This window comes from Arachis ipaensis, chromosome B05, assembly GCF_000816755.2.
Source record: "Arachis ipaensis cultivar K30076 chromosome B05, Araip1.1, whole genome shotgun sequence".
Lineage (NCBI taxonomy): Eukaryota > Viridiplantae > Streptophyta > Magnoliopsida > Fabales > Fabaceae > Arachis > Arachis ipaensis.
The window spans coordinates 131,066,619-131,080,450 of NC_029789.2; the positions used below are offsets into that span (position 1 = coordinate 131,066,619).

General features: G+C 34.5%; 2 protein-coding genes and 1 long non-coding RNA gene across 3 annotated transcripts; 2 read left to right on the forward strand and 1 right to left on the reverse strand.

Annotated features, from left to right (window-relative positions):
* Positions 1,465-2,533, forward strand: LOC107644177 (putative pentatricopeptide repeat-containing protein At1g12700, mitochondrial). The gene is made up of 2 exons (XM_016347989.2): positions 1,465-1,543; positions 1,644-2,533. Exon 2 carries the CDS (start codon positions 1,683-1,685, stop codon positions 2,472-2,474), a length of 792 nt encoding a protein of 263 aa, XP_016203475.1. The 5' UTR covers positions 1,465-1,543; positions 1,644-1,682; the 3' UTR covers positions 2,475-2,533.
* On the forward strand, positions 4,204-5,869 carry LOC107644178. The gene is made up of 3 exons (XR_002347200.1): positions 4,204-4,340; positions 4,784-5,573; positions 5,704-5,869. It is a non-coding gene; the product is annotated as an uncharacterized LOC107644178 (long non-coding RNA).
* Positions 12,402-13,316, reverse strand: LOC110262540 (AP2-like ethylene-responsive transcription factor BBM). The gene is made up of 2 exons (XM_021102796.1): positions 13,052-13,316; positions 12,402-12,968 (listed from the first exon to the last, which is right to left on the reverse strand). Exons 1-2 carry the CDS (start codon positions 13,299-13,301, stop codon positions 12,577-12,579), a joined length of 642 nt encoding a protein of 213 aa, XP_020958455.1. The 5' UTR covers positions 13,302-13,316; the 3' UTR covers positions 12,402-12,576.

The following is a 13,832-nucleotide window of genomic DNA, read 5'->3' on the forward strand; positions in this document are numbered from 1 at the left end:
AGGAATATATATGTATGTCTATATTTCTTGTAATGAGCTGGCATTATAAGACCATTCTCAATCCAGGCTGTCATCTCTAGTTCTTTATGAGAAAAAATATCCTATTCAACCACAAGGTTGTGATAATGAAAGAATTGAAAATGATAACAGGGCAAAGAAGCTAAAATAATGACAACTCAATTTTGAGTAAAGAGAATGCCGTGGCTAAATGGATGGCTAATTATACTAATGCTAGTGAAAATAGGAAGTTACAAACAAATCATAAAACAAGAATTGAATTTTGTAAATAAAAGTAGTGAATTCCTACTTTGATAATTCGAAAAATGCTCTATCTTTTCCTTTCACATCATAATACACCGAAGAACTTACATAACAATTAGTCTAGCTAAGAAATTTACATAATAACAATTCATTAATAACCATGATTGAGATTATGTCATTCTCAATATACTAGTTGACCTTGAAGAAGTTAAATGACAAGAGATTGCAAAATTATAAAACACTAGAAGAAATGCAAGGTTAGCTAGATGAAGCCTATGTTGCAATTATACGTAATAGAAAAATAACAAAACTAGCAATTGAGCAAGCACCACAGTAATTAAATAGGATTCTGTTGTGGGCAACACTAAACTAGAGTTACTAGCAAATAAAAGTGAGGAGCTGGACGTAAGTATAAACTTCTGTCTTAAAATGGTATGTTTTATTGTCAGGGGAAAATGGTGAAAACAACAGAATTATTTTAGCTTAAAGTTCTAATATATTTTGCAGATAAAATTATCACCCAAGAAATTATGTTATATTTTTAAATAGTATAATTTAAAGAAAGGAGTATACTTTTAACTTTGTTTCTAAAACAAATGTTATGCCATTTGTCACTCGAAATTTAAATTACAAAAAATAGAAGTAAATGGGGAATGAAAATTATAAAACGGTTTCCTATGGAATAGAATTGATGATTATTTGCAGAAGAATATAAATTCCAATCCAACATGAACAATATCAAATTCAGTATCTGCCTACTACACTTACATACATGCAAATATGTACCAAATTTAGAGCCCGTTTGGGAAGTAGCAAAAGCTACTTTTTTTTTTTTTTTTTTGTTTTTGAAAAGTAAAAAGCAGCATTTTAGAAAAAAATTTTAACTTCTCGAAAAGTTAATTTACAGCTTTTTGAAGAAGTAGAAATATATAACTTATCTACTTCTCGATAAGTCATTCTACCACTTTATTAAAAAAATTAATTTCAAAACAAAAAAAATTTACTTTCCTTCTTGACTCTGGAAAAAATACTGACCACCACAAATTATGTTTAACGGTGGAGAGGGAAAATTTGGAAAGTAAAAATCGTAGGGGTAAATGTAGAATTACAAAAAAAGAAAACAGAGGGTTCAATTTGAAATTACTAAAATCCGTGGCCTAAATAAGATAGTAAAAGCAGAAACAATTAAACAAATAACCTCGAACAAGCTTGATTGTACCCTCACTCTGTTGGTGGTTGCCAGAATGTTGTCATTCCTCTCATTCTCACGAATCATGTTAAGGTATGCTCTTCAAATCCCAAATCCCTCTCCTTATTGTGTTCCCTATTCCGCTCTCCGTCTTTGCTTCCCTTCAACTTCATCCCTACACTCTCACTCTCAGCCCCAATCACTTGATGAAGCTGTTGATTCCTTCACTCGCATGCTCTCTATGCGTCGCCCTCCATCCATCATCCAATTCACCAAGATTTTGGGATCTCTTGCCAAGACCAACCATTTCTCCACAGCCATTTCCCTTTTTCAGCAATTGCAAGCCAGGGGAATCGCTCCCGACTTATTTACTTTGAGCATCGTGATTAATTGTTGTTGCGGCATGGGTCGTATGACGCTTGCTTTCTCTGTATTGGCTAAGATTTTCAGAATGGATTATCAACCTAATACGGTAACATTGAATACACTCATGAAAGGTCTCTGTCTCTGTGGTAGTGTTGAAAAAGCAGTGCGCTTTCATGACAGAGTGCTGGCTCATGGATTTCACTTTAATCAAGTCACTTATGGGACTTTGATCAATGGCCTCTGTAAGACCGGCCACACATCAGCTGCTATTCAAATGTTGAGAAAGATCCCACGGTATGGCATTGCTCCTAATGTCTTCATGTACAGCGCAATTATTGATAGCCTCTGCAAGGATACACTTGTAAGTCAGGCTTTTCATTTATTCTCTGAAATGCTTGCTAAGGGAATTTCTCCAGATGTTATCACATACAGTTGTCTCATTTTTGGATTGTGTCTTGAGGGTCAATATAAGGAAGCCGTTGATTTGTTAAGTGATATGGTGCTTAGAAACATTACTCCTAATGTTTATACCTATAATACTTTGATTGATGGGCTATGCAAGGAAGGAAAGATCAAAGATGCTAAGAGTGTATTGGCTGTAATGTCAAAACATGGTGTGAAACCAGATGTGGTTACTTATACCAGCTTAATGGATTGATATTGTTTGGTTAATCAGGTAAATAAGGCAAAATATTTATTCAACACAATGGCCGAGAATAAGCAAAAATGGAAGACAATGGTTGCTTACCCAATGCTGTGACTTATGAAACAATCATTCGTGCTCTATTTGAAAATGGTGAAAATGATAAAGCGGAGAAACTTCTTCGTGAGATGATATCTAGAGGCCTATTGCAAGGATAAAAGTAGATGAGATTCTTCTTGTTAGACATCACAAAATGTTGCTTGTATCTCTTTCTTTTTAACTTGTGTTTTGTTACCATCTTCTCGATCAACTTTCCATTCGATACTAATGCTTTTAGATCTTCACATGATTGTGATTCTTTATTCTGCTTTACCCACACCTAAGTGTTTTCTTTGCCGTAGCTTATTTTATGGCATTTTCGGTGACTAGATGGCTGTTATATGTGGCTTGAAGGATCTATCATTATTTCCTTTTTTGTTTTTGTAATTATATATGTGCATTGGTGTTAATTTATTCCTAAGCTGAAACAGTTGTGATTTTCATCATTCAAAGGGAATCCTTGTTAGTTGTGAAGCTTCCCTGCACTCTTATTGTCTTTCGATCTTTTCATTTCCCCCATATTTAAAGTAAACTCCCCCATATTTATTCTCTTTTGGGAAATGATTGCTAGAGGCTTATTGAATGGTTTATAGAAGGTAAGATACATCAACTCAAATTAATAATTTTTCTATTATTGTTGAAATTATTACAAAGCTTTAAATTTTGTGGCAATTGGATTGGAGGATTTGGGAATTATCATGAACTCAATAGCAGCGGTTTTGGTTATCTCATTATTATGAATGAATTTTGAACTTTTGTTATTGGATGACTTTTGAGTCTCTGTTTGTTGCCATGGCTATAATGCATCCTGTTTTGGTAGATATTCTTTGTTGTAACTGATTTGTTAGTGCTTAACATTTCTTGATAGTAACCTAGAGCTCATGATTGGTGTTCTGAGCAACTGTGCTTTATTTGACTGAATTTCCTAGGAAAAGATATGTAGTGCCAAGAGCCTAAGATTAATGGCATAGGTATATGATTTTCGCTGCTATCTTCAAAACAAATTCATCTGCTAAATGCATGACCCCACTTTTTTGTTAACCGTTTTTGACGTTTTGATCTTTTTTACAATCTGAGCTGAAGAAATCTGTATATTAAAGTATGTTATCACACAATGTGAATTTGGGTAATATGGTTTAAATATGAAGTATCTTAAAACCTTTGGTCATTTTCATAGTTAGTGTTACTCAGTTGTGATTCTTAGAAACTTAACCAACCGAAAATACGTACATATGAAATAGCTCTTCACAGAGATTTTCTGTTAATGCGTAGTTGAACTGTTTCATTACTTGTTGAAATCCTATATAGGGATTATTGTATTGACATTGTTTAAACATGTTGAAAAAGCTTTTATTATTAAAACATGGTTTGGAGTTTTGTTGTTTGTTAAAGATCTGGTGATTCTAACTCCAAGTACAATTGTTTTTACACCTATTCCTTTGGTTTTTCTAAATCTTCTTTGCATTGTGATGGCTGAGGTTAGAATAAAGAATTAAAAGTGAAACAATGTTGTACAATTTGAGGTTGCATTTTTTTAGAATATCTTTGAATGTTAGTACAATTTCTTTTGGGATCAAAAGTTGAACTGTGATATAGCCTCGTTGCTGATTAACTTATTTTATCAAACTGATTTTGAACCTGTATTGGTGGTTGAGTATTTTGGATTCTTGACATGGTTTTCATCTTTGTTCCACGAGTAATACCGATCTACCTTATTGATTCCTAGGTACACTGAAGCATGTTAAGTTGCAGCTTGGGGCAGACAAAAATTGAACTTCTCCAGTATGAATTTTCTTTATACTTGAATTTCAATTTATCTCCTTCTTAATAAATTGAGACACTCAAATTAATATTTTCTTAGCTTATTTGGTTTCTAGTTGAACCCATACTCATTGGATTTTAAGCTTCAAAATCAGTTTTAGATGGAAGTGACTAATAGTTGCTTTCACAAAAAATCACTCTTCAGACAGCATTAATAAACATAAATTAATTCAATCTCAAACAAGATAGAATATGTTTGATGTTGCTATACACATTGAGGAATTAATCTTAGCATTATTAAATTAGGTTGTTCATATACTATTATTTTGTGGTGCATAAATCAATTTTTAGACTTGCTTTGATTAAAATTTCCTTTTTCACAAATAAGTACAGGAAATATTCATTTGATCTTGTGAAGGGTATAATCATGGTTTATTTTAATGCTGGTGTCGAAACCATTGCAGAAGCAAATCAGCGGTTCTCAAGTGCCACAAACCAGAGACAATGTAAGCATGAGAAGGCTCAATCATGGAATATGTATCAATAACTAAGGTAAGACCAATACATTGTTGATGTTGAAAAGTTATGAACAGCAATGTATGGGAAACCATATCAAAAGGATAAAATGTAGTCAATTTAATCTGATAAATGCATAATTGCATAAGAAATTTAATGTTTGATTATTATTTTTTTCTTACTTTTACTCTTAAACAAAACTCTGTTAAGAAAAATTGCTGAAAACAATGTCATTTCTATAATTCTATGGAAGGTTACATTACAAGATATATATAAGGGCTGATTCAAATAGCTTTTCACTTTAGACATTGTTTTTGGATTCAAGCTTTAACCAGAATGCATCAAAATTGCACACACAGACTATCATTGTTCTTTCAAGAACCTCTCAATTGAACTATTCTACTAAGTACTATCATTGACATGTTTTGGGAGGAACAGCTCTTTGCAACTGAATGCTACAAGAGGTAGCATTTCAGGGCCAAATCCAAGTTGTCGAGGGGGATTCTTATTTGTACAAATGGCACGTCAAACTTAGAACGAGCACGAAGGAATTAACATACTTCTTTATCTTTTGAGTTGTTTTGCCGGATCGATTGCTCAAGACCTTTGGTCTCTATCCGGACTTGATGAAAAAAATGGGATCACTTCTTATGAACTTGTTGAAAATGATTCTGATCTAGTTCATAGCCTATTAGAAGTAGAAGGCGCTCTAGTGGGATCCTCACAGACAAAAAAAAGGTTGCAGTTAGTTTGATAATGATCGAGTAACATTGTTTTTTCGGTCTGAACTAAGGAATTCCTTAATATGATTTAAAAAAGATCTTGTTTTATGTTGATAAAAGATTTCTCTATGAAAAATATGAATCAGAGTTTGCAAAAGGGGAAGAAGTCTTCGACCCGCAACAGATGGAGGAGGATTTATTCAATCACATAGTTTGGGCTCATGGAATATGGCACTTTCTTCTTTTCATGCTCTGCTATTTCATTGTCTAAGGAGGCTTTAGCAATTTTGGTGACGAAAATGAATAGAATGCCTAAGAAGAATATATAATTGAACGGATTTTCTAAATATTTTCGTTTTTACACTTGATAAGATCATGTTATCTTGAGTTTTTTTTTCTTTATATATATATATATATATATATCTTGTTGAGGATGCAAATTATCTTTTGACTCCAATGTATAACTCAGTTAAAATTATTCAATATCATTTTGAGCATTACTATTGAATTTAGAATAGGAAAACAAAATTTGATAGATTTTTTTTAACGTCTCTTATTTCTTAAAAAATATTACTATTTGTTATGTCAATTAAAGTAATTAAAATAAATAAATACAAAGGTCGAACAATTGTGCAAGGAAGAAATTGTTGATGGGATCACTTCTTATGAACTCGTTGAGAATGATTCTGATCTAGTTCATGGCCTATTAGAAGTAGAAGGCGCTCTAGTGGGATCCTCACAGACAAAAAAAAAATGTTGCAGTTAGTTTGATAATGATCGAGTGACATTGTTTTTTCGGTCTGAACCAAGGAATTTCTTAATATGATTTAAAAAAGATCTTGTTTTATGTTGATAAGAGATTTCTCTATGAAAAATATGAATCGGAGTTTGCAAAAGGGGAAGGAGTCTTCGACCCGCAACAGATGGAGGAGGATTTATTCAATCACATAGTTTGGGCTCATGGAATATGGCGCTTTCTTCTTTTCATGCTCTGCTATTTCATTGTCTAAGGAGGCTTTAGCAATTTTGGTGACGAAAATGAATAGAATGCCTAAGAAGAATAATTGTTATTATTAAATCTCCAAAAGAAGGAGAACGGATTTTCTAAATATTTTCGTTTTTACACTTGATAAGATCATGTTATCTTGAGCTTTTTTTTCTTTATATATATATATCTTGTTGAGGATGCAAATTATCTTTTGACTCCAATGTATAACTCAGTTAAAATTATTCAATATCATTTTGAGCATTACTATTGAATTTAGAATAAGAAAACAAAATTTGATAGATTTTTTTTAACGTCTCTTATTTCTTAAAAAATATTACTATTTGTTATGTTAATTAAAGTAATTAAAATAAATAAATACAAAGGTCGAATAATTGTGCAAGGAAGAAATTGTTGAAATAAATAAATAAGAGATATATGATATAAACTCTTGTCTAATTCTTGTATTCTTGTCGAATGATGAATTATTAATTGTCAATTATTTATTTTCTTACCATTTTCTATTGGCAATTTCAGAAAAGAGTTAAAAAAAAGAAAGAAAGAAGAAACTTGTTAGGGGTTCACAATTTTCTTTTATATTTCATGATAATGGAACAATTCTTAATAATCAACGTGTATTTTTTTGTTTTGTTTTGTTAATTATAAAATAATTTAAATGCTTAATTAATTAATAACAGCCATATTCTATATGGTGTTAGGAGTGCTTGGTAACGAATTGTTAGTCGACATACATAGAATACTCAAGAGAAGAAGAATTGAGTATTAACCATTTCAACAATTTTTTTTATTTTGCAATACTTTAAAAACTTTTAATAATATAGAATTAAATTGAATTCTATCAATAATTGAATTTCAGCTAAAATTAAATTGAATTTTAATATTTATAATAAATTAACAAAATTATAAAATTGAATTGAATTCCAATATTTAGAATATTTATGTGAAAATTGGAACTGTGAAAGGTTGAGAGACAGAAAGCGAGAAGAAAGAGAAGCAAAAAAAGTGGTAAAATGATTCAGATTTCTTGTTGAAAGAGAATAAAAAATTACAAAGGTAAAATTCGGTATAGCTGCACTATATATACAACAGCATGTGGACTAACCAACTGTAGTTAAGTTAAAACCAACTAACTAACTAAGGTAAGTTAACAGTTAGTAATCTCTAATTAACTAGCTTTACTATAATTAGCATATGGTATAGTAACGATCTATATCAACTAACATCCCCCTCAAACTAGGAGGGTAAACATCTAACAATCCTAGTTTGCGATAACATGAATAGAAAGGTCCTGGAGCAAGTGTTTTGTTGAGCAAATCTGTTGTTTGGTTAGCAGATGTGACAGGGAAGCTTCAAGATCCCCTCATTGGCCATGTCTCGCACAATGTGGCAGTCAGCCTCTATGTGCTTCGTCCTCTCATGCAGAACTGGATTAGCAGCCATGTGAAATGCGGATTGGCTATTGCTATAGAGGGTGAATGGCTGCGCATGATCAATGCCAAGAGTTCTTAATAACTGAAGAAGCCACAGACCTTCACACGTCGCATTTGCCAATGCTCGGTATTCCGCCTCTGAAGATGATCGAGACACAGTTTGCTGCTTGCTGCTCTTCCAAGAGATTAAGGTGGTCCCTAGGAAGAAACAGTAGCCAGAAACAGATCTCCTTGTGTCTAGACAAGTTGCCCAGTCAGCGCTCGCAAACCCAGTGAGGCTGAAATCAGTGCTGAGAGGGAAGAAGAGACTTGCAATAGGGGGCTTCTTGAGGTAGCGAAGTATCCGCAGAGCAGCTTTATAGTATTTAGTCATTGGGGACTCTAGGTACTAGTTGAGTTTACCCACGGCAAATGCAATATCTGGCCTTGTTGTTAGTCAAATACTGTAGTTTATCAATGAGGCGATGATAGAGCTTTGAATCATTTATAGGGTCTCCAGAGGCCTTTGATAGATGAGTGGAATAATTTATCGGTGTGTATACGGGTTTGGCTTCAATCAACCCAAATTCCTCTATCAAATCTGTAGTGTATTTCTTTTACAACAAAGCAAGCCCCTTAGTGTTGTATGCAACTTCCATGCCAAGAAAATATTTGAGTTTTCCCAGGTCCTTGATGCTGAAGTGGGTATCCAGTAGCTGTTTGATCCGGGTAATTTCTTGAATGTCGTCGCCTGCCAAAACCAAGTCATCAACATAGGCTATAATGGCTATGAAATTAGATGGAGTTTGCCGAGTGAAGAGTGAATAGTCTGACTTGGATTGTACGTATCTAGCTTCAGATAAGACTGAGACAAGCTTAGTATTCCACTGGCGACTAGCTTGTTTTAGTCCATAAAGTGACTTGTTAAGCTTGCAAACTGATCCAGCAGGGGCTTCAAGACCATCAAGGACCTTCATGTATACCTCTTCCGGCAAATCCCCATGAAGAAACGCCGTATTGACATCTAATTGGTGTAGATACCACAGCTTGGGGACTGCGATAGAAAGTAAAACACATAGTGTTGCCATGCAAACCACCGGACTGAAGGTGTCAAAATAATCGAATCCCTCTTTTTTATTAAAACCTTTAGCCACCAGCCTGGCCTTATGCCTTTCAACAGTCCCATCAGCGTTGAATTTCACCTTAAAAACCCATTTAGATCCAATTGCATTCTTCCCAGGAGGCAGTTTGGTAAGCACCCATGTCTTGTTATTTTCAAGAGCAAGAAGTTCAGCATTTATTGCATTCTTCCAACAAAGATGTTGAATTGCTTCATTCTATGATTTTGGTTCTGAAATGGTGGACACAGCTAAAGAAAAAGCTCTGTAATTCGGTGAAAGTTACTGGTAAGTGATATATTTGGAAAGAGGGTACCTGGTGATTGAATGTGTCCTGATGATGGTAACAATGCACATTGATAGTCATCCAAATAGACTGGTGGTTTTCTAATTCTGTTCGGTCTTTGGACAGCAGTGGGGTGAATAATTTGTGGAGGTGATGAGTGATGTGAATGTAGTGGTGGTAATGGTGTATGCTGGGATGAATGCGATTCCTGGTTTTCAATTGGTGGATGAAGGGGTGTCAATATATGATTTTTTGACTCGACAGATTGTGATTGTTGTCCTGGGCTAGTGCGAAATTGTGTGTGCTAAAAAATTTAATTCGAATGGTTTTTATGCTCGTCATATATGGGAGAAAACAAGTTTGTGTTATCTATATGCTGACTATGTGCATGCACATGACCTTGAGGTGTAGAATCTGAATTCTTTTCAAAAGAAAACACTTTCTCGTAGAATTGAACATTTCTAGATAGAAACAGTTCTCTTGAATTAATGTCATACAAGATAAAACCTTTAGTGTGTAACTTATAGCCTAAGAACACACACTTCCTTGCCCGTTTGTCTAACTTCTTTCTATGTGCGGTGAGGGTGGTAGCATAAGCCAAGCAACAAAAAACTTTCAAACTCGGTAAATCTGGTTTTTCAAAAAAAATAGTTCATAAGGTGCTATGTCCTTTAAAGCGATGCTTGGTAACCTATTTACGAGAAAGGCGGCATGGCTAACAGCATAAGTCCAAAAGGATTTCGGAATTGAAGAGTGAAATAAAAGTGCTCTAGCCATGCCCAATAGGTGTTGGTGCTTTCTCTCTACCACACCATTTGTTGTGGTGTTTTGACACAGGATGTTTGATGAATGATGCATTTTTCTTTAAAAAATGAAATCAAATTAAATTGGGTCCATTATTGGACCTGAAACACTTGACAATTTTTCCAAACTGTTTCTCAATGTGTGTTACAAAATTCTTTACTAGGATTGGTACTTCAGACTTAATTTGAAAAAATGAACCCAGGTGAACCTGGTTTTGTCATCAACGATTGTTAAAAAATATCGATGTCCATTAATTGAAGGGATGGCTAAGGGCCCCCATATGTCTAGATGTACCAAATCAAAAGCTTTAGAAGATTGTGTAATGTTTCTTGTAAAAGATAATTTCTTTTGTTTGCCAAAATGGCAAGGATCACAAGGTTCAACATAACCTGTGCATTCTATGAAGGAAAAATCAATCTTTATTACAATAGATCTACTTTCAAGGACATGCCCCAATCTTAAATGCCATAATTTGGCATTATTTTCTATGCTATATTTTCAAAACATGTGAGTGTGGTGTGTAGAATGTTGTGCAGCTTTTGTTGTGCGTGGTGATTGAAGAGAGATTTGTGGTGCAGTTTTAGAAATCTCTGATGTGTAGGGTATTGATGCAGATATGGTGGTAGTTTGTGAGCATAATGGGCTGACTCTCAATGTGTAAAGTCCATTTGATTCCTTAGCACACTCAATCATCTTCGAAGTATTCCTGTCCTGTATCTCACAGCACATGTCAGTCATAAAAAAGTGGTAATTTAATTGTTTTGTAGCCTTAGATACTGACAGTAGATTAAAGGTAAAAGACGGTATATACAACACTTCAGTGAGATACGGGTTATTTGAACAAACCACTATTCCAACTATTTTTGTCAAGGTTTGGCTTCCATCAAGCAATTTCACAAGAATGGGATCAATGTAGTGATAGCTAAAAAAATTTGAGGAAAAAGGACACATGGTCAGTTACACCACTATCTATTATCCATGAATTTGAAAAAAAAAATATTTTATGAATAAGATGTGTGAAATATATGAACTCATGTGCAGAATATAAATTGGTATACCTGTGTGGTTCTGTATAGGCTGGTTTTGCTGAGCAATGTTATTTTGGTTATTCCCTTGTTGAAGTAATGCAATTAATGTTTCTCTTTGTTCTTGAGATATCATGAGATGAGAATTCTCATCGTCTTCCTTTTGAGTCAAATCCAATTGACTGCCACTGACTTTTCCAATTTCATTGCCAAGTGCTGTGATTGTGCAATTCATGGTTCTGTATGGTTGCTGTCTCGTGTGAGGGGGTAACCCATGCTTCTTGTAACAGGTATCTACCAAATGCCCTATCTTATTTTAGTAAGAGCATATTTTAGGTGGTCCTCTACCTTTTCAACCTCTGTTTGACCTTTCTCTTTCTCGAAAATTACCGTTTGGAGGAGGGTGTTGGTGTCTTGCACTTTCAAATCGAATCAGCTGAGCTCATGAGAATTCGAGATTCACTCACATCAGGGGAGTGCAATTGTCTCTCTTGCTTGTTTCTTCTATATTTTCTAACCACGCCTAATCCACACATACACTCAGCTCCACAATAGCATTGAGGGATCGATTCCAGATAGTCCAGTTCCTACCATAGGGCTCTCAATTTTGTGCAATACGCAGTTAGGCTTAGGTCACCCTAATTCTCACTATATATTTTTCTTCCAATTCAGCTACCCTAAAGACATCTCCATGGTGGTATGTGTGTTTAAGGTCATTCCACATGTCACAAGCATTCTCATTCCAGATTACACTTTGGAAAATTTCACTAGTGAGTGAGAAATTTATCCAAGCAACGATGTATGTGTTACACTTCTCCCACCCCAAAAAATTCTTGTCATTCTCATCAGGTTTAGGTAATGAGCCATCAATAAGTTGCAACTTATTCTTTTATTTAAGGGCTAATCACATTGCACGAGCCCAAGAATGGTAGTTAGATGCATTTAGTGTCACATTCACAATGGAGATTCCAGGGTTCTCTTCTGGATGCATGTAATAGGAATTGTGTGTGTCATAGTTTCAATTCGGGCCAATTCTATGGTGCCTATGACTTGGTGCCTAAATTTTGCCTAACTTTCTTTTTGTAGTAAGCTTTAAATTTTTAAAAATTATTTTTATATCTTTTAAATTAGAAAAAACAACCATTTGTACCCATGAACTTTACGAACGCTGACAAAAGTAGCCATTACAGAAGAAAACTAATGTTGTATCCATCAAAGATGGATTCCGTACAACAAAAGTAGCCAAATCCTAAATTTATGTTGACTTTTTAATAAAATTCCAGAATTACCCCCATCATTATCTTCAACCCCTCCTCTCTTCTTTCCTAAATCTCAAATACCTTCATTGCCTAAAAACCCTAATCTCAATACCTAAAAACCCCAAATTATCATTTTCCTAACCCTAATCTCAATACCCCTTTCAACAAATTTCAACCCTCTCTTTATTCTTTTCATCAATTTTACCACCTCCTTCACCAACACGTGTTGATGGTGTATTGAGTTTGTGCTTCCACCACTGTCGCCGGCGGAGCCTTCTCCTCCTCCTGCTGTAACTTCCGGCTGAGAGCAGTTTTGGAAGAGGTAGTCTCCCGATGAGTTGGCACCGTATTCATGATGATGATCGGCGAAGGAGTGTCCACCGAGTAAGTTCTCCAGCTTGGGTTGTTGGTGATAGTGGTGGTGGTTGTTGTCGACATTGTTATTGTTGTTGCATGAAGTTTCCAATAGCAGGTTTTGGTTGATGTAGTTATTCTCCTTCCAATCTATGATGATAAAGAAAAATTAAAAAAAAAGAGTAATTTGTAATAATAATAGAAAAATTAAAAGAGAAAAGAAATTATTAAACCTTGATGAGTAGAAAGGTGATGATGATTGTTGAAGGGTTCTTGATAGATGGAAAAAGGAGGGAGGTTGAGAGTAGTAGCGGCATGAGTGGAAGGAGTGAGATCAAAGCAGTTTCCATCATCAGCAGCAGTTACATCATCTTGTGCAGTGGGATTGAATAGCCCAAAACGAGTTTGATGATGATGAGTAGTAGTAGTAGTGTGTTGTTCTTGAGGAGAGAGAGAGAAACCCAGCAAGTTCATTGAATCCATAGAAGAAGAAGAAGAAAAAAGGTTAAATTGCTGAATAAAGAGAGGGTTGAAATTTGTTGAGAGGGGTATTGAGATTAAGGTTAGGAAAATGATAATTCGGGGTTTTTAGGTATTGAGATTAGGATTTTTAGGTAATGGAGGTGTTTGAGATTTGGGAAAGAAGAGAGGAAGGGTTGAAGATAATGGTGGGGGTAATTCTGGAATTTTATTAAAAAGTCAACATAAATTTAGGATTTGGGTACTTTTGTCGTACGGAATCCATCTTTGATGGATACAACGTTAGTTTCCTTCTTTAATGGGTACTTTTGTCAGCATTCGTAAAATTCATGGGTACAAATGGTTGTTTTTTCTTTAAATTAAATATTGATTTTTAACTCTTTTAAGTAAATAGGCACTACATTTTAGGCACCATGATATTCACCTTCAATTCGAACTTACAGTGACGAATGGTGGATTCTAGTTCATCTTGTTTTGCAGGTGTAGGTTTTCAAATCTTGAAAGTTGGTTCAGAAGTTTCGTGAGATATTGAAT